This window comes from Silurus meridionalis, chromosome 22, assembly GCF_014805685.1.
Source record: "Silurus meridionalis isolate SWU-2019-XX chromosome 22, ASM1480568v1, whole genome shotgun sequence".
Lineage (NCBI taxonomy): Eukaryota > Metazoa > Chordata > Actinopteri > Siluriformes > Siluridae > Silurus > Silurus meridionalis.
Window position 1 is genome coordinate 10,691,887 of NC_060905.1, and position 19,255 is coordinate 10,711,141.

The 19,255-nt window shown below is 35.4% G+C and overlaps 1 protein-coding gene across 3 annotated transcripts in view; it reads left to right on the plus strand.

The window, feature by feature from the left end:
* The window catches only part of csmd3b (CUB and Sushi multiple domains 3b), a 383,608-nt gene that overhangs the window by 308,175 nt on the left and 56,178 nt on the right, over window positions 1-19,255 (plus strand). For all 3 annotated transcript variants that reach the window (XM_046834810.1, XM_046834811.1, XM_046834812.1), the window contains exons 38-47: window positions 545-663; window positions 814-883; window positions 4,875-4,991; window positions 5,724-5,933; window positions 6,975-7,163; window positions 8,492-8,669; window positions 12,044-12,189; window positions 14,613-14,693; window positions 17,994-18,107; window positions 18,546-18,734. In XM_046834810.1, coding sequence (XP_046690766.1) covers window positions 545-663; window positions 814-883; window positions 4,875-4,991; window positions 5,724-5,933; window positions 6,975-7,163; window positions 8,492-8,669; window positions 12,044-12,189; window positions 14,613-14,693; window positions 17,994-18,107; window positions 18,546-18,734 — 1,413 coding nt within the window. The remainder of the gene's footprint in view (window positions 1-544; window positions 664-813; window positions 884-4,874; window positions 4,992-5,723; window positions 5,934-6,974; window positions 7,164-8,491; window positions 8,670-12,043; window positions 12,190-14,612; window positions 14,694-17,993; window positions 18,108-18,545; window positions 18,735-19,255) is intronic.

A 19,255-nucleotide genomic window follows, 5' to 3' on the forward strand; every position in this document is an offset into this window, starting at 1 on the left:
AGGGATCCTTTAAAATTGTGTGCCTCTAACTTTGTGGTAAGAGCTTGGAGAAGGTATATGTATCCTTCTTTTATCAGAACCTTGTGATCCTCTTTATGATTTATGTTGAATGTCTGAGGCATCTGTTCTCTCAGGGATTTTTATTAGTAGAGCATTTAAAGATGTGTTTATAATAAAATAACAGCTAGTGACAAGGCTTAGCCCCAGTAAGCTAAGTCTTTGTCAGGAAATGAAATGTATGGAAATAGGACAGTGAAGCCACTTACAATTTATTCCAGAAATAGCTAAATAATCCCTGTATGTAAGTGTGTGAGAGAGAGAGTCCTGGGAGAGCTGCACCTGCTCTACCCAACAACCTGTCAACTATTTTATCCATAAAATAAAAAACAGCATTTATTCAATGCAACCCAACTGGAATTTAAAACCTACATTTTATCTAATTACCAAATAGTTAGGTAAGATTCTGTTGTTGTTGCCATAGCTATTTCTGTTATTCCTTTATTAAATCAATTCAGGTAATTGAACTACATTTTTGTGTTCACAGCAATCGGCCTTGATTCCTGTCCAGAGCCTCAGACTCCTACTTATGGCATCAAAGTGGGAGATCGCTACATGGTGGGAGATGTAGTTATGTTTCAGTGTGAACAGGGATATTCTTTACAGGTGAGACCCCTGCTAAGGTCATAATTCTAACTAGTACACTTTGGTTTGCTTTATATACTTTGTATATGATATTTAATAGCATATACTGTATTTAAGTATGAAAATGTAAGTAATATATTTACAATGTGTTCTGTTGGGGTTTTTTTCCAGGGCAATGCTCATATCACATGTATGCCAGGACCGGTGAGGAGATGGAATTATCCTGTGCCACTCTGCCTTGGTATGATCATTCAGCAGATTGAAGCTCTGTAGGCTAACTGAGCATAAAATTGGGACCACATATTTACTTTTTAAAAATCTAGAAATAAACAAAATAAAGATAATAACAGAAAGTAAAATATCTTGAATATACAAGATTCAAGATTCTATGCCATTTCTAGGTCATTACAGGGTGTTCCAAAAGTCTCTGTACACTTTGTCATTTGTAGCTTTGTTTTCAGAACATCTTTCATAGGATTTCCATTTCTTTGTAAAATTGTCTCTCCCACCTTGGGCTCCCAGTTTGGCAGCCGAGTCGTGTGTGATCTATTTGCCATGATTCCTGTTAAAGTCTATCGCAACCTTGCAACACCTTCCCCATGCTGCTTTGAGAATGATTTCAATGTGTTCTTTTGGCATAAAGACTATCTGAAAATAAAAATATGAACCAAGTGTGAAGATTTGTTGGTAAAAAATGCTGAAAAGTGTTAATTTCTCCTGTGTATAGAGACTTTTGAGGCACCATGTGAAAAATTATGCAAATTTGTGATATTGGGACTGAACTCATTTGTTCAAAAGGTCAGACTTTCCTTGAAACTCATGCCTTTCATTGAAGCTTATTCTTAGATTATAGTTTGGATTTAATCTAACATTTTCTGCTAAATTGGGACATGTGCACTATTATTATAATTCTGAGATTCTATTCTAAGTTTCTATTCAAATTGATGCTGATAATATACATTGTACTTTTTCTTAAGAATGCAAAATAGAAGCATTTTTACTGGTTGATTTAGATTTCTAGACCCCATTGTACATGCATTTGTCAGGGTTGAACAAAAATTCTCTAGAAATCCACACGACTGAATTTTTTAAACAAAGCACTATATGTTTTAGGAAACTGAATATGTCTGAAATAGTTTTACTGTAACCTTAGCGATTCTTTCCTCCCCTGGTATTTTTCTGGATCCTGCTTAACATGCTTAACTAAATGCATTCCAAAAAAAATTATTGGTTATTTTCTGTCAATTTCTTAAACCCTTCTAAAATAAGCTCCAGCTCAAAGCTTCATGTTTCCTCCTGTTTTACCCCTAGCCAAGCTGAAAATCATGAAATGAAAGGTTGAATAATTAACTGTCCAGCTGCTTGCTCACATCTTTAATGAAAGCGCTCCCACAACCCACAATATGACTTTTTTAACACTAATTTCCAAGTGCTTTCTGTTCAGCTCAGATAAGGCGCAACACATCCCTGAGCTCGATTGAATATGAATAAATGTAATAACACAAAATAAAACGCATTTGTTTCTAAATGGCTGGCTGGGTTATAGAGAATGGGTTTCATTTATATAAATAATGAAGTTAATATTACACTCGGATATGTTAAATTGGCCAAGTGCTCCATGTGAAAGGTTATCCTCTCATCGTCTTTTCTCAGTGCAGGTTTAAATTCAAATGGATGCCAGAGAAGCTAAATCTCAACACCACTGCAAATAGCATTCTGATTAATAGTCATTATGGACTTTTGTGCATTAAGATGTTTTCAGGGGTGAAACCATTTTGTGAAGACTAGAAGCTTATAAAATGGAGATGATTTTCAGCAGACAATCTCATCTGTTAGTGTAATGTAGTCCAATCTTAGGTTCCCAAACATAACAAAATTAATTAAAACAATCAAAATGATCAAGTGGAAATGGCCATTTGATAAACAGATTGTGATTGAAAAGGTTTTTTTTTTCCAGAGATTAAAATAAACATTTATGGAGAGAGAACCAAAAATGAATAAATGATCATTGACAGCTGCAGCAGTTTGAATGTGCAGGGGAGCTGAGCTGGTGTCGTGACAGCTTTACTCACTGATTCGCAATGTGATAGACCAGAACATTAACACACAGAGCTAAATAAAAATAATTAGATTGATCTCATTTACTTTATTGGATTTGTGCCTTATAAGGGTCCCAGAACAAACACATCAAAACAAGACGTGCAAACACAACAAGAGCATACGCATCGCTATGTGTTCGGTCGGCTTCTCAGCAAGACACCAAATGGAGGATGTCTTTCTTCGTTAATTTGAAAATACTCAAAGCAGACACATGACTATGCATAGTCTCTATTGTTTCCCCTGTCTCAGCCTGTAAACTTCCACTTAAAGCTTTAACTGGTAAAGTTTACAAGTAGTCTAACCACAAGCACCAGTGAAATCAGGAGTCACCTCAAAAGCTAGACCTTTAGAATTTGTCTGGTACACAGTGTACCAGTCAAGATGTTTGTACTTTTATGAAAAGCCACAGCCCATCAGTATCAATTAGAAACGTGTATGTCTGTATAAAGGCGTCTGCCATAAACAGGATTTTATATAATTTTTCTCACCATCTGCTTCTTTTACCACTGCATGTATGGCAGATGCCCTTATACAGATTTACAAGTACCTAATTTAAAACTTGAGCAGTTAAGAACTCTTGTATAAGGGCCTATCACTAGTAGACTGGTGGCATGTGTTTTGCTGGGATTTGAACATGACCTTCTAATCCAAAGTTAAATGCCTTAACATCTGAGTTACCACTTCCTTAATGTTGTGGTTTCCAAATGCTCAGAAGTGAATATGCGTAGTATGAAAAATAACAGTGTACAGAGGACATCAGATGATCAGGGCACAGTGGCTGGACAACATGTGAGGTTGAGGAAAGCCCTTGAAACAAGTTTTCTCCAAAAATTCAACAAAATCAGATGGCTCAATATAATAATATTGTCCCAGAGTTTTCACTCTCATACCATTTGTGCATGAAGCTTTCCTTCGTATTGAGAGCATTGCACCTGGACAACACAGAAACCCTGTGATAGTAGTTCACATTCTGGTCAGAGACAAGTTTATGCCTTTGAAAGACTTTTTAGTGATCAAGAGAGACCTTGTTTATCTTTTCTGTTTTGACAATAACATGTTTTGATGTGCTTTGGTTTGCTATTGATCAAGGAAAAGCTGTCTGTTTCCCAGGAATGTTTGAATGCGCTTTGTCTTTTACCCTTTCTGATTCTCTGTTGCTTCTCACGCTTTGAAGGCATTCTTTCATTACTGAGATGTGCACACACTTCCACTAACTTGCGCTTTGCCACAGTTAGCCTTATCAGATGAAACTTTTAAGCTCTGATGCATCCTTTATTTCAGTAGGAAATGCCATTTAATCATTCCTTAAACATTTCACTGCCTTCCTATTGGACAAATCCTTCACTGTCACAAACCAGACTGTGCCAATAGACAGTTCTCCCAGGTGCTTATTTCGAAAGAGAAAGTAAGTAATTGGGATCAGAATTCAATCAGGTTGTGCTTTTTGTTTCTTCTTGCAGCCAATTTTACTGCAGGTTCCCTTACGTTTAACATTAGGAATAGAAAAGGTGTGGAGAAAAGGAGGGTTATGTCAAAACAAGAGGCAACTGATATATCATTGTGATAAATGCGTTGTTCCGTCTGAGACAGAGTGCTGTTATCTAATGATTCAAACATATTTGTCCTGTGCTTTGTGAATCAGCAACAATTAGGCAGCCACAGCAACTGCTAAGGCCCTTATTTGTCTCTTGCGATTTAGTCTGGTCTGGCAGTTCATACTTAAACCTCTATTTCAACCTGTTTTTACCAACATTTTGCCACACTTTACTGTTAGCTTTCTGTGATGGTAAACTGCACAGATATGGATTCCATGTCAGATTTCTTTGGAAAAAAAAAAAAACTAAGTGGCTTATAAATGTAGAATGGCTCCAGAATTTTGCAAAGCATGATTACTAAGGTGAGAAATGTAGAATTAATTATCTTGAATAAACTGAACAAGAACTTCTCCTTAATGCCTCATCCTGGATATATAGGCTTTTTTGAGCTATATTTTAATTCTAACAAGACTTAATCAACCATTAAACAAGATAATTTATGGGCAATAGAAATTAAAAATCAACCACTGCCATTATAAGACAGAATGGTATTGAAGATGTGTTGGTAAAATTAGTCTGTATTTGGCTTCTCCACAGCTCAGTGTGGAGGATCTCTGACTGAAATGAGTGGTGTGATCCTGAGCCCTGGATACCCAGGAAATTACCCCAGTGGCCTTGACTGCACCTGGACTGTCACTTTACCCATTGGCTTTGGTATGGCGAAGTAACTTTTAGAGAAATGTATTTTCCCCCACTGCTATAACCATTCAGATGTATGTAACAGTGGCTACACACTACAACTATTTCCCCATTAATTGGCTAAAACTGGAAGTGTATATGGTTATGAGAATTTACTTCTACAGTATATCAACATTAGCTTAGCTAGTTGGCTAGCTAAACACAATACTGCAATAATATTTCCAGTAGAAAAGCTATTGTTATCTCATCAGCTATAAAATATAGGAAATACATAATTTCATACAAGGTGTAATGATAGCTGAACATGCTAGCAAAAAAATAAATTTTGATTAGTTGGATATAGAATTTTTTTGTGTGTTTGTTTTTTGTGTTATATTGAGTAACTATATGAAGAGGTAGACCAGTAGTGAAGGTCACTATTAACATTAGTTTAACAATGTTAAGACAAAAAAATAAAAAAAAAGAATAGTAAAGTCATGTAGTTTTGTAGTGTAGCTGGATACTGTTGGTGCCTCCTGAGTTTCTAGTTAGATCCTGAACTTAGGTTCCTGTCTGTATGGAGTTTCACAGGTTCTCTATATCATCCATCTGGGTTACCTCCTTAGAGTAGGCTTCTGATTGACCATAAAATGAACATTTGATGCAAATAGTAGTATTCTGTTCAACAAAAAAGTTCATTGTGAGGAAAATAAATATAAAATCAGTGTTTTTACTGCCAGCATGTCATTTTTAAATGTACTCTTATAGGAATCCACCTGCAGTTTCTTAACTTCTCCACCGAGGCCATCCATGACTATTTGGAGATCCGGAGTGGGTCAGCAGAAACCAGTGCTGTGATTGACAGGTTCAGCGGGCCTCAGGTGCCAGAGTCTCTGTTCAGCACCACCCATGAGACAAGCTTTTTCTTTCATAGTGATTATTCACAAAACAAGCCTGGATTCCACATCACATACCAGGGTAAGCTTACCTTTACTTCACTTTACAAAACATGAGTTACTCTCTAGGCGTTACATAAAATGTTTATAGTAGTTATATACAAGGCATTTGTCAAAACAAAAGACACCAATTTAATCAAAGAAATTAAACCAACAAGAGAATTTAGTTTTAAGAAATAGACTCTCTTAATAAAGCTGACCTTTTCCTAAGCATGCACATTGGACGTGTGGACGTTTCTAATCATTCAGTATATTCTAATCACTATGATCAGCTGGTTTCCATGCCTTGTTAATTTAAACTTTTAATCTGCCTATTTTTATCTTGTGTGAAGAAATGTGTACAGTTTGTGTACATATATTAAGAATTGGAACTAATATATTATCTCTGTGTGTGTGTGTATATATGTATATATGTGTATATATATATATATATATATATATATATATATATATATATATATATATATATATATATATATATGCAGAGAAAGCTCTCTGTATTTAGACTTGCTTAGCTTGATTTTCTGGCTGAGGGATTTCAAGATATTGAAATTGCTTTTGTGCAAGTTTGTGTTTCCTGAGATTGTGTTTTCTGAGTTTTTTTTTTTTCTTTCACCTGTTTTTTTTTTTTTTTTTTTGGGGGGTTCTATGCTTTTTCCTTGAATATACAAAGCAGGAGATAAAAAACCTAGTTTAGGCTAAAGCAAAGTATAGACATGAAAAGAAGAATATTTTTAAGACATAAAATCTGATAGGAGCCAAAACCTTGAAAAATAGCCTGTACAGAGTAGTCATCAAAGTGAGAATAGCTAATAATTGTAATGGTCAATTTATCCATAGATAACTGTTTATGTACCAATGCATGTAGATTTGCATTTTCCATTCTGCATGACTTCAGCGAATGTAAAGTAGAACAAAATGCAAGAGCAAATGAAGCCTTCTAATAAAGGAAATGTGCTCTAGATATACATGTGTGTTACATGTGTGGTATGTATTATCCAGTATATTTTACACTAATGTCTAAATACCTTGTAGGCTCATTATTTTGTTTTCTGCTCTGCAGCCTACCAGCTTCAGAGTTGTCCTGATCCACGACCCTTCAGGAATGGCATTGTGATTGGCAGTGACTTTAGCGTTGGTATGACAGTGTCATTCGAGTGCCTGCCAGGTTATTCTCTAATTGGAGAGACCTCTCTCACCTGCCTTCATGGCACAAGTCGCAACTGGAACTTCCCTGTGCCACGCTGTGAAGGTGACCAGTTCATGTTGATATGTCAAATTGTAAATTTTGATTAAAGCTTTATAGCCTACTTGAAGAATATAGTGGTGCTGGGAGTTTTGCATTATTCACTCCATTTAAGATTATTCAACTGAACTTTTTTAACTGCAACTGTAGACACAGTCAACAGTTACTGTTTAATTTAACATTGAGTCTATATTTATTAGCCTATAGAGTTAGAATTTTTATTGCCCTCAAGCATTGCAGCCAGGGACCTCTTTCATATTGAAAAATAAATTCACTTGTCTGTACAGATTTACTTTATGAATGTAATTCAACCATTTTAAGATCAGGCTCATTATTTAAATTTGTACAGCAATACTCTGGCTGTTTCTTTGGAGACTTGGATAACTTTTTATTCTGGAATATTTCAACTAAACCAATCATTTAGATCCAAGTTAACAGTATTTTAAAACTGTATAAAAACACTTTCTTTTTTCCTGGTACAAGTGTTTTTCTTCTGCTAACACACCCACATGCAGAAGGAAAAAACAATAAAGAATACAATTATGCTCCTGTTTGTGTGTGTGTGTGTGTGTGTGTGTGTGTGTTTGTGTAGATAGATAGATAGATAGATAGATAGATAGATAGATAGATAGATAGATAGATAGATAGATAGATAGATAGATAGATAGATAGATAGATAGATAGATAGATAGATAGATAGATAGTTGTGGTGGCTTTAAAGTTAAAAAATGCTATGTGTCCTTGTTCATACTGAAATGCATGACTATCAAGATCATCATCTGAGTAGTCATGCTTTTGATTTATTTAATCACGTATACTCTATTTAATGTACAGTACCCCTACAGTAGTACACAATATGCATACAGTACGCAGCACACTGAAAAACTAAAGCATACTAAAAAAAAAAAAGGAATTACATAACATAATTGCATGCATTATGTGTAATGATGCATAAAACACCTTTGTTCATCCCTGTAGCTTTCTATTTTCTTAATCACCATCCACAGAAATATTTATTTGGAAAACTAATGTACAATGTTGTTTATTTTTTATTTTTTTTGCTGTTGTTGCTTTTCTATTATATAGGCAGTAGGCTTGGAGATAAGAAAGATAGGCTTAACACATACATTCTTATGATCTTGATGATATTTTATTTCTTAATGCGTTATGCATGATTATGACAAAAGCAACCTTCCTCTGTCTTGTGATAAACACTTATTTTACAAAAGGAAATCAAAGTTAAACTTTGCATGTGATAGAATAGCAGTTTTCTACTACATTTTTAAATTTCAAAATTAACTTATGTAGTAAATCCTATTTTTACTCCTTCAAAGCACTGTGTGGAGGCAACATTACTTCTATGAATGGGACTATCTTCTCCCCCGGCCACCCGGCTGAGTACCCAAACTTCCAGGACTGCGTGTGGAGCGTAAGGGTGCCACCGGGCAATGGCATCTACATCAACTTTACTGTCCTCAACACGGAGCCCATCTATGACTATATCACTGTGTGGTAAAGAGCTCACATGCATCTGTTGAATATGTAATGATTAACCTATTACCAATTTAGTTCATATCTATTTGCCTGTGATCAACAGCATGTGCTGTCAGTTTATAACACTAGAGGAAGTAGGGCAGCTCAGCTGAGAGATTTGTCTGATTATGTGGGTAAAAGAGTTAATCGAGTTGCAGGTTGAGGGAGCATCCAATCATTTTTTTTGCCAAAAAGAACAAATATTGTGTAAAACTTATCCAGCAAATCTCTTTGAAAGCCCCTAAGCAACACTCCTGTGTGTTTTTTTGCTTTTTTAAAGCCAGTCTAATAAGCAGAACGGAATGGCATTGGTTAACATAACACAAAGATGTTTAAACCATCCATTCACAGGTTTGTTCATTCGCATAAAAAACAAATATTACTTAGCTATAAGAGTTCTCCAAAAATACTAAATCTTTGTTGAGGCATAAAACGAGTAAAATCAGCTGTCCCTCGTTTCATATTTGCATTTAAATGCATGGGTGCATAATTAAACAAGGTTAAAGATCTTTGCATTTCCCATCTCATTTACATTTCCTGTGAGCTTTGTTTCTCCACTTACCCTTTAGGAAGAGAAGCTTGGCCAATTAAATCTTCTCCTGAGTTATTGCCATAGCTACCATTTTGTCTTTCTGTGGCTAAAAAAGAAAAATTAGTTTTGCGTGCTGCTTTGGTCGTGCAGAAAGACAGACTCGACTCTCAACTGTTTTACTGTCTGTGACAAAATTGCATTGAGTAAAGCATAAATAATAATCATAATAATAACATTAAAAAATAATGCAACATTTCTTTAAGGCAAAAGAACTCTAACATGTTTTACAGCTTGGTATGCAGGGTGTTATTATTTGTCAATGATGGAAAATCATGCATCTGTGTTGGAAAGATAAAACAGCGTGGTAAGAGTCAGGTTTTGCTCACAGTTTGAGGCGGCCTGCTGTTTGAAATATCTGTGCTTTTTGAGTAATGGGCCTTCACCAGACTTCGACAATACCGTTTCATGAGATGTTTAATAATGTTTGAAATAAAACACTGCATGATGCCCAGAAATTAATGTCCATTTTACACTTTAGTATTACAGCATTACACTTGTTTTTAGACGAGTACTGAAGGTTTCTTTTATTTATTAATGATGACTGCACTGCACACTCTCTGCTACCAACCACTTTAAATAATGCATCTTCAACTGAGGTAGAGACTACAGGGCATTTTTTTTTTTTATCTCATGCTGAATTGTGTATTTGTTGTTTAATTCAGCCTTTGTTAAAAAGAACCAAAGAACATATTACACAACCTGACACACAGGCAAACAGACACACAGCTCCCATTTAATAAAGCTATTTCAGTACAGAGAAATACTATGTGAACGAAATACAGTCTCTTGCATTTGCTTAGTATAGACTTCGTTTGCAGGGTAGATTCTAAATGAGCACGATCAGATTGAACATGAACCAGTCTAATTTTTCTACTTATCAAAGAGGATCAAATGTCTGAACTACATTCGTGTTTGAACCCTGAACTGCAATTCATGCATTAATTTAAACACTAATTCATCTGCAAAAAAGAATTCCTGTTAAGGCTGTTTTCACACTTGGCTTTTTTCCCCTCATGATGTGAAGTATTAGCGTTTTTTTTTTTTTTCACACAGTCCTACGGGAAGCGGCCACAGGGTTATCAGAATGAGCTGGGTTTTTAAAAGTACACCCAAAGTTCTTTAAAAGATTGAGGAAAAGTTTATATTTTCAGAGAAGCAGTAAAGCCATAGACTATTTAAATACCCAATCAGATGTTGGTGTGAACAGGAAAGTAATGGGGTAATGAGTTGATTTTTATAGTAAGCTGACCATCAGAGTTTGGGTAATTTTTAGATTATATCTTATCAATATAATATCTAAGCTAGCTACTTAACCAATACTATCAGATACAAGCCAGAGCCCTATCAGAAAATTGCTATATTTATTTTTACTATATGTTTTTTTCAAACTGTGCCTAATGTGGACAAGCACATTTTGAGTATTTCAGCAGTTGTGAATGCTAGCTGGTGCACATTATGGACAAACACTTAAATATGTATTGTAGACTAACCAAAAGTCATTCCAGTTTTTTTAATTTCCAGCCTGAGATTTTCATGCCAAGAGAACAGAACTTAAAATGTCATAAAGACATAACAATATGCACATGCAGAATGTAGCAACTAGCTTGATCCAAGCACCAGGGCGCATCTAGCTTACTTATTTATGTCATGGGTAACATATATATAAGTTACATGGATGTGAACTTCTGCGCACAGCCTAAGGTCTGAGATGTGTTTTTGAGTATATGAACATATCACTGGTGTTTTGCCTCAACTTAGTTTGAACCCTTCCCTACTCCCTGATCCCTGTTTGCTGATGTTGATGTCTCTGGTATTTTTGACCCTGTTCTCTTGACCATGCCTTTGCCTCTGAAATTGATTTTTTTTTTTTTTTTTTTTTTTTTTTGCCTTTAACTTAAATTAAAAAAAAATTATTTTTGCTTCCAACTTTAATTTTCGGTATTGACTTGACCTTAATTTTAAAATTTGTATTGAAAACCCTACAGCATATCGATCTATACTCAATATTTCCATGTCCCCTGATAGACATACACTATATTTATTATATATATATATATATATATATATATATATATATATATATATATATATATATATATATATATATATATATACTTATTGGCCATTTTAATAAGACAGTTGAAGGTATGACAAATATCAAATATTTACAAATACATATTTCCAATCTTCACTTGTCAAGTTTGGTGAGGTTAAATAATTATTGGAATTACTGTTGCATTTCTCCATTCTGATCTGATCTCTGTAACCAACAAAACTTATTCTCTAAATTCTTTTCACCTTTTTAATGTTTGTTCACTTGTATCAAGTTGATGCCTATAATAAGGCGTCATAAATACAGTGTTACTAATTTTTCAGTAAAAACTATAATAATGAAAAATCACATTTCCTAGACATTTCTAGAACTATAGCTTGTTGGTGGTCCATCAGGTAATAATTTACATAATACAATTCGCATTTATATTTAAGTGATTTAGTAAGCTGTAAAAGAGCATCTGCTACACAACCAGAACCTGTCCATTTTCAAAAAACTGTAGTAATGTGTGAATGTGTCTTTGGCTCTTTATTCCACCCTATTTTAAACATTTAATTTCACAATAAACTATACATCAGATCTATTTGTAACTTGTCTTTAATGATTTTACGTATTTTATATTATATTATTTAGATTTGTGTGTGTGTGTGTGTGTGTGTGTGTGTGTGTGTGTGTGTGTGTGTGTGTGTGTGTGTGTGTGTGTGACAGGGATGGACCAGACCAAAGTTCACCACAGATTGGTCAGTTCAGTGGGAACACAGCTCTGGAGTCGGTGTATAGCACTTCTAACCAGATCCTCATCAAGTTCCACAGCGACTTCAGTGGCAGTGGCTTCTTTGTTCTGAGCTACCACGGTGAGAGATTCACAGACCATCATCCACAGACTTTCCTTATTATTAACAAGTTCTTACTAAATGGCCCATGTACAGTAGCAACCCATTTTGGCCTATGTACCACATTTTCATAGGGGTGCACTTGTTTGGGACACCGAAATGTGTGTATTCATATCAGTTATTTCTTTAAAAAAATGCCAACTGGGCACAGAATGCTCCAACACTGATTACATGGACATAAGCACATTAGAAAGCTGAGCAGACACCGTATATATCGTTGTCTGCTTGGGTTTATGACTTGTGACATGTTTCCATATCGATCCTCTGCCTGTGGCAAGCATCTACCCTTACTAACAAGTGCAGCATTCTGAGAAAGAAAAAGAGAATGTTTTGCTTAAATGGCAGTCTAATCATTTAGGCAAGCCGCTATGCCCTTCAGGCATATTGTACACATGTTTGCATTTTCTGCAAGCACTAGGAATTAGTAAATGTCATTTATTTTGATCATTTTAGCAACTTAAAGAAGCTTAGTGCACCAAAGCGTGTTATCGCAAGAGCACTCTAATTTATTCTCTGTGCAGCCACTCCAGGAGTTACTAATTGTCTGTCTACATATCGTGCAGCCACTGCTGTACATTTATAACAAGGAGAATCCTGCTTCTGTGATTACAACATCGATATTTGACCTGGAATTTGTTGTTTCTGCATAACCAGTTTAGATCTTCTACATGGTGATTTCATAGTCAAATCCTGCAACAGATCATTGTAACGACAACTAAAAGTGATCAGCTTAGAAATATGAACACGATGAGTTGCACAGAAATCAAGAGGCATTAAATAAAAACACCAGTGTCAGAAAGACACTGCAGCTATGTACTCAATAGAAAGAAACATCTCAGTTGAATTTCCCTTTGCTTTTTCAGCTCCAGTGCATTTGGCCGATGATTATAGACTGAAATGGAGATGCTCTCATGGGGTTGTGGAGTATATTTAAGCATGCACAGTGAGAATTTTATACTGAAACTGCACACATGGGGTCTCAGATGTAACTACAGACTCAAGTGCTGTTCTAAAGTTATACATGTGAGGTGGGGTTTAAAACAGAAGTGTGTCTCATGTGCACAATGTTTTAAAGGCGGTGGGAATCACGCTCTTAAAAAACATCCTTGTATATTCGACTAGAGAAATGTTGGGCCACATCAGAGCTGTGTAGATGCAGATGATTTGCATAATCTGAGGGGGTCCCTGAAAATTGACTTAAGCAGTTGCATAATCCGATTCTGAATGTAAGCATCTTTTCCTGCTCAAATACTGATGCAACTTTTGGACTTAAAACTTCGATTCTGAATATGGCCCATGGAGACTAATGAAGACTGTCACTGCTGTGCCTGTCGATTAGAGCCACATAGATATTGAACATGTTGTAGCAATAGCTCCAGACCTTATATGCAGGCTTATTGGGAAGAAGGAATCCAGACACCCAGTGGATTGCAGTAAATATTCTGCCTGAATATGTGAAGTCCTGCGTGTCTAAACTTGGCTTTCCATTAGACAGGGTGACACAAAATGTCCTCCGACTTCTTTCCTCAGCCACTCATGCCCTCAGTAGCTCAAACTTATAGATCTCCATCTTAATCAGCTTGCTGTTTCCATAGTTACTGCTTCAGGAGCTCAATTGCTATAGCCAGCATCAAGGTCCTGATCAAGGTTTATTAACACCGGAATGATTAACACACACATTTTTTTTTTTTTATGCCAAGTAATTAACGAAGTGGTGTTATCTATACAAGTGGGAGAAACTGTGATGTAATAACAGTGACATGAATGTACCAGTTGTACAACCTTAGGAGACTAATTAATTCTGTCTCCTCTTAAGTAGTTTATCCATTAGATGTCCAGAGACTTGTGTTGTGCTTTTAACTATTGTAATAACACATGCTAAAACACTACTCTGGCTTGCTAATTCATGTCTTGGTATGGCTTTATGTTTGGGAGATAACCAGTGCAGTGTGTCATAGAGCTTGGAGCATTGCTCCTGTGTGACTGCGATGCAGAGGGCTAGCGGTGTGATAGTCATCCTTCTGCACACTGCAGTGTCACCGTATTTAATCACATCATTAGCTGCCTCTGCAGGTGCCCCTGTCATTAGCTGTGCCTCAATGCCAGCTCAGTGTGGCCTCCACTTCACTTTTCAAAACACTCTCATGCAAATGACCAGCTTAGGAAACAGCAGTGGCACTGGCACAAATTGATTAGATTTCCACATGACTGTTTAGTCTTTGAAATTTTAACTCCTACTGTTTTTCAGGTCTTCACCCCTTTTCGGTCTTTTTGAAATCCGAAAAAATCAGCAGTTATTTTACAGGGTTATGCTGTTAGGTCTTTCTGATTCTATTCCTCTTTCTGTACTTACATGTTTCATGTTGGCTTGTCTGTGGCTGCAGCTTATCAGTTACGAGTGTGTCAACCTCCTCTAGAAGTGGCCAATGCAGACGCACTAATGGAAGACACAGAGTTTGAGATCGGTAGGCTGTACATTTTTTATTCTTTCTTAGTAATCTTAATAATCTACATGTCAAAGAAAAATATTAACATTTTTGGAATTTGGAGAATGAGCATGTTATCATTTGTATCAATTGAGCTGTGTATGTAATGTAATGATTGTGACTAAAAAATCTGCATATTTATAAGCAGTATTAAAGCATTGAAGACCCTGGAGATGTTTATTTGCTGTCATTATAATATTATTTACATTTATATAGCAAGTATAAAACTTTGTGCATTAACTGAGGTAGCGGAAATAAATGCAGATTAGTGCAGCTAGCAGAACTAAGCTTCCTTGTCTTCCAAATGTAAAATATAATTATAAAAATAACAATATGATTTAATTTGTGTAATCTCTATCAGTTTAGTTCCTGTTTTGGTTTCTAATGGAACCATGCATGACTGACTCTTAACTATACACAGAACTGTAAAAAGAAATGAGGCTGGGTCTGAATTCTGTCTGGCCCTGAATATAGATTCATAAAGCTAATGTTAGTGTGTCAGGTGATTACACAATTTTTATACTTATCAGGGTTGATATATTTTTTTTTTTTTACTGGCACATTTTTAACATGGCATCATTTACAAATTCAGACTCCCTTATCACCCATTATTGAAGCTAAATATGTTTGGAGGAGAAAATCAACGTTGGTTGAGCAGTCATTGTTTCAAGATTCATGATTCAAGGTTTTTATTTGTCAAAGCATATTTATATACAGGATACAACTTGCAGTGAAATGTAACCCTGATCAGCTTCTCAGAAAATTGTGCATTAAATATACAGAAGCATAAATATAAAATAAGATAAAAATATATTAGATAAGATAGAGTGGTAGTCGATTGTCCAACCAAAGTATCGATTAAACAAAACACAGACATCAGATCTTGTTTCAGCATTATTCAATACTGAGAGTACAGTTAGCCATTTTTCCTAGATTAAATTCATTTGCATCCAGTAATCACTACATGAAAACTTCTTTGTTTTGTATTCAGGGCTACAAAAGGCGATTTTCTCATGTAATTAGCTAATAGCGTGTTTAGTGTATTTGTTTTATACAGTATCTTGGTTCTTCAAGCTTGGCCAGATAAACTTAGCTGGCTAGTTTGCAACTGTCGGCTTTGGCGGAGCCAAGCGCATCTACATCATGGCCACTTTCACGTCTGAAACAAAGCACTGAACGGAATTCAGCCAATCCTCTCACCTTCCAAAATTGGCTAATGTGCATGCACAAGTGGTTTGTGGTGTAGAGTCTCTTGTTGGAGGCAAATTGATGGTTGTGAACTAGCCAGCTAATGTTAGCTAGCTATCCAAAATTACAGAGCAGATACAATAGGCACACAGAGAAAACCAAGCAGGCAGTTTGATCAATTCTTGCTCTGGTAGATGCAGACAAGCACACCAAACATGTTCTATCACATACTTAACTAGCTGGATAACTTTAGCTAGATAACATTATTAAAAGATTATGGCATCCTTTAACGGTGTACATTTCAGTCGAACATGCTGAGTTTACCTGGAAATTGAGATTAGCTCTGGGTTTTCTTCATAAACTTGACCAGGAAAAAACAGTTGAGCATGAATTCATGATGAATTAGTTGGAATGCTTATTTTCATGTAACTAGATAGCTTCTTAAAGGACAAATGAATAGTTTTAGATTAAATCTTAGAATGAAGTCTTATAATCTAATGAGAAGAAGAGGAAGAAGAAGAAGAAGAAGAAGAAGAAGAAGAAGAAAAACTTGACCAAACTTAGCACTCCTTATTGTAGCTTTAAAGGAGAAAATATGCATTACCCATTAATTAAATTCCATTCAGTTTTAATTGTATAGTGCTTCTAACAATAGACATTGTCAAAAATGGGCTTTACATTAGCAATCACTATTTGACAACAACTTCTCTAAAGCAGTATTGTTCCTGTTTCGAAAGCCTTTTATAATATAGCGCTATCAGTTCAAAACCAAATAAAATGCTTTTAGTTAGATCTGCTTATTTTACAGCATAATTAAATTCTCTGTTTAATCTAAAGGTAAGGATGAAACTTTTGCTACAGCTCAGACAGTTCTGTCTATTTAAAAAAAAAAAAAAAAAGAAAAAAAGTTTATATTAAAGTGCTCATTTTAATGCTTTGTCATTTCCACAGAAAAATCTCATTCACAGGCACTTGTATTTTAGACACTCTATATAATCTAGGGCTAATAATAAATGTGTTTTTATTTTGCAAAGGAAAACATAATAATCATTGTCTGTGTTAACACTAATTTAATATTTATAGAAAGATGTCTTGGTGTCAGAACTTTGAGAACAGTCAGTGAGTTTTCCTCTAAGGGAAAGTCTTCAGAGTTGTTTATAATTTCTGGTGTCTTGGTAACAAGACACACTGCTGGATATTTTTGTCCTATTAGCTGCAGAGGAGGAAAAAGAGAGACTGGAGAGGAAACACCTGTTTGTGTCTCCTACAAATGAAGTAATAATACAAACGTGTCTCATGGACATCGCATAACATTAAAGGGAACAATAAACAATTAAGAATGTTGTTCATTTAAATAAAAATATTTGCAGAGTAATCAGAATAAAACACTTTTGAAGGTGCTGTTATAAATAAAGTCCACTTTCCCTTATATGTAAAACATGGATTTCTGAAAAAGCTGCTTTCAGATCATCGTCCATTGCTAATAGAGCGATATCCATAAAAATAAATTGAACAACCATATCTTGGTACATTAGTGTGAATTACCTTTATTTAACAGCTGTGTTGTAATCTTGTCCTAGTGCACATGTATAGTTCCACAATCATGTCCTTGTGTAGAACCAAACACTCAGTGCAGGGGCAGGCCTCTGATGAAGATCTGTAATCAGGCATCATCTGACAATTGCAGTAAATAACATGTACACCAGAAGGAATCACCTTGTCATGTGTGCTCTCCTACAGTAAAACACTTATATACTGCAAGGCATCCTATATGTCATCCTGTGTCAAGTTTTTTAGATTAGAAACTGTGGATGATAGTGTGGCTAAAAAGGGTCCGTCATATTCATTTTCAAACTTTTTTCCTTGACAAATTAGAGCATGCACACACTATTTCAGCACTACCAATCCCATCCTGGTTTACAGCTCAATTAAGAGTTTTTCAACCTTAAATTAATACATTTTCCTCACCTTTATATCAATGGCATCTATCTCCATTAGGGCTGTGGAGGTTAGCTGTCCCTCTTAATTATACAGTAGCTTAATCATTGTATGCTCTCTCTGCCTCATTTACTCCTTCTCTCTCCCTCTTAGGTGATATTATCCGTTATCGCTGTCACCCCGGGTTCACCCTGGTGGGGAGCGAGATTCTCACATGCCGGCTGGGTGAGAGGCTGCAGATGGATGGTCCCCCTCCATCCTGCCAGGGTGAGCTGTGTCGTCATAAAATCACTTTATTTTTATTTACTCCCTTTCTTAGTAAGAGTAAGTTAAAAGATCTATTTGATGATGCAATCCACTTAATGATGGAAACAGATTAGTGAATGCTCTACCCTTAAACCTGAAATCTTAGCAGAAGATATAAAACAGGAAAAAAAACTCAAACTGGACTCCAGCTTTTCAGTACAAGACTTTGATATATACTGATTTATAATATATTGATTATAAATGATTTATATATAATATGCAAAGACTTATTAGACTAAAGCATGAGCACAATAAACTTACTCTATCTCACCCTCTTTGACATGTATTTGCTTTATCACTGTATATAAAATATAAAATAATTGTATTAAAATAGACATTAATAATTGTCATATCACAGTTATATAAATAACAGTGTCTGTCTTCTGTTTGCTGTATCAGTGCAATGTCCAGCTCACGATATGCATTTTGACTCGACTGGAGTGATATTGAGCCCTGGCTACCCCGACAGCTACCCCAACCTGCAGATGTGCTCCTGGGGTATCAACGTAGAGAAAGGCTACAACATTACTCTACACTTTGAGTTATTCCATACCGAGAAGGAATATGACATTCTCGAAGTTTTTGATGGTATGGATTTTTTTATCACAGTTTTAAAACTCTCATAGCTAAATAATAATATGATATACATAATGATGTCATATTGTATTATTTCACTGGCAACCTTTTGTATTTTTTTATATTTAAACTTTTTTAAAGTAATTTTATTATATTTTTATAAAAGCGTATGTCTATTACTCTGCATGTTTGTTACAGTAATATAAATTAGCTCAAGTAAAATTTTTTAAATAAAAATACTAATTATTTTTAGGATCCTACCATAGAAAAAAGTGAGTGAAATTAAGGATGCTAGCAAGGCTAAATTAAGAACTTGATGTGGGATGAAGACAGCACTACAGCTCATGGCCAAAATGCCTAGCCAAAACCCTGTTGGAGTTTTGTCAAGAGTGCAAACAAGATGTTTCGTCACCCAAGTTATTATTATCAATTAAGGGAAAAGGTTTTGGCTACATAAATGCTCAACTATTTTTAATTGATTTCTGCTTTTTACCCTCAATTGGATTTACCCAGGAAATCTATTGAACAACAGA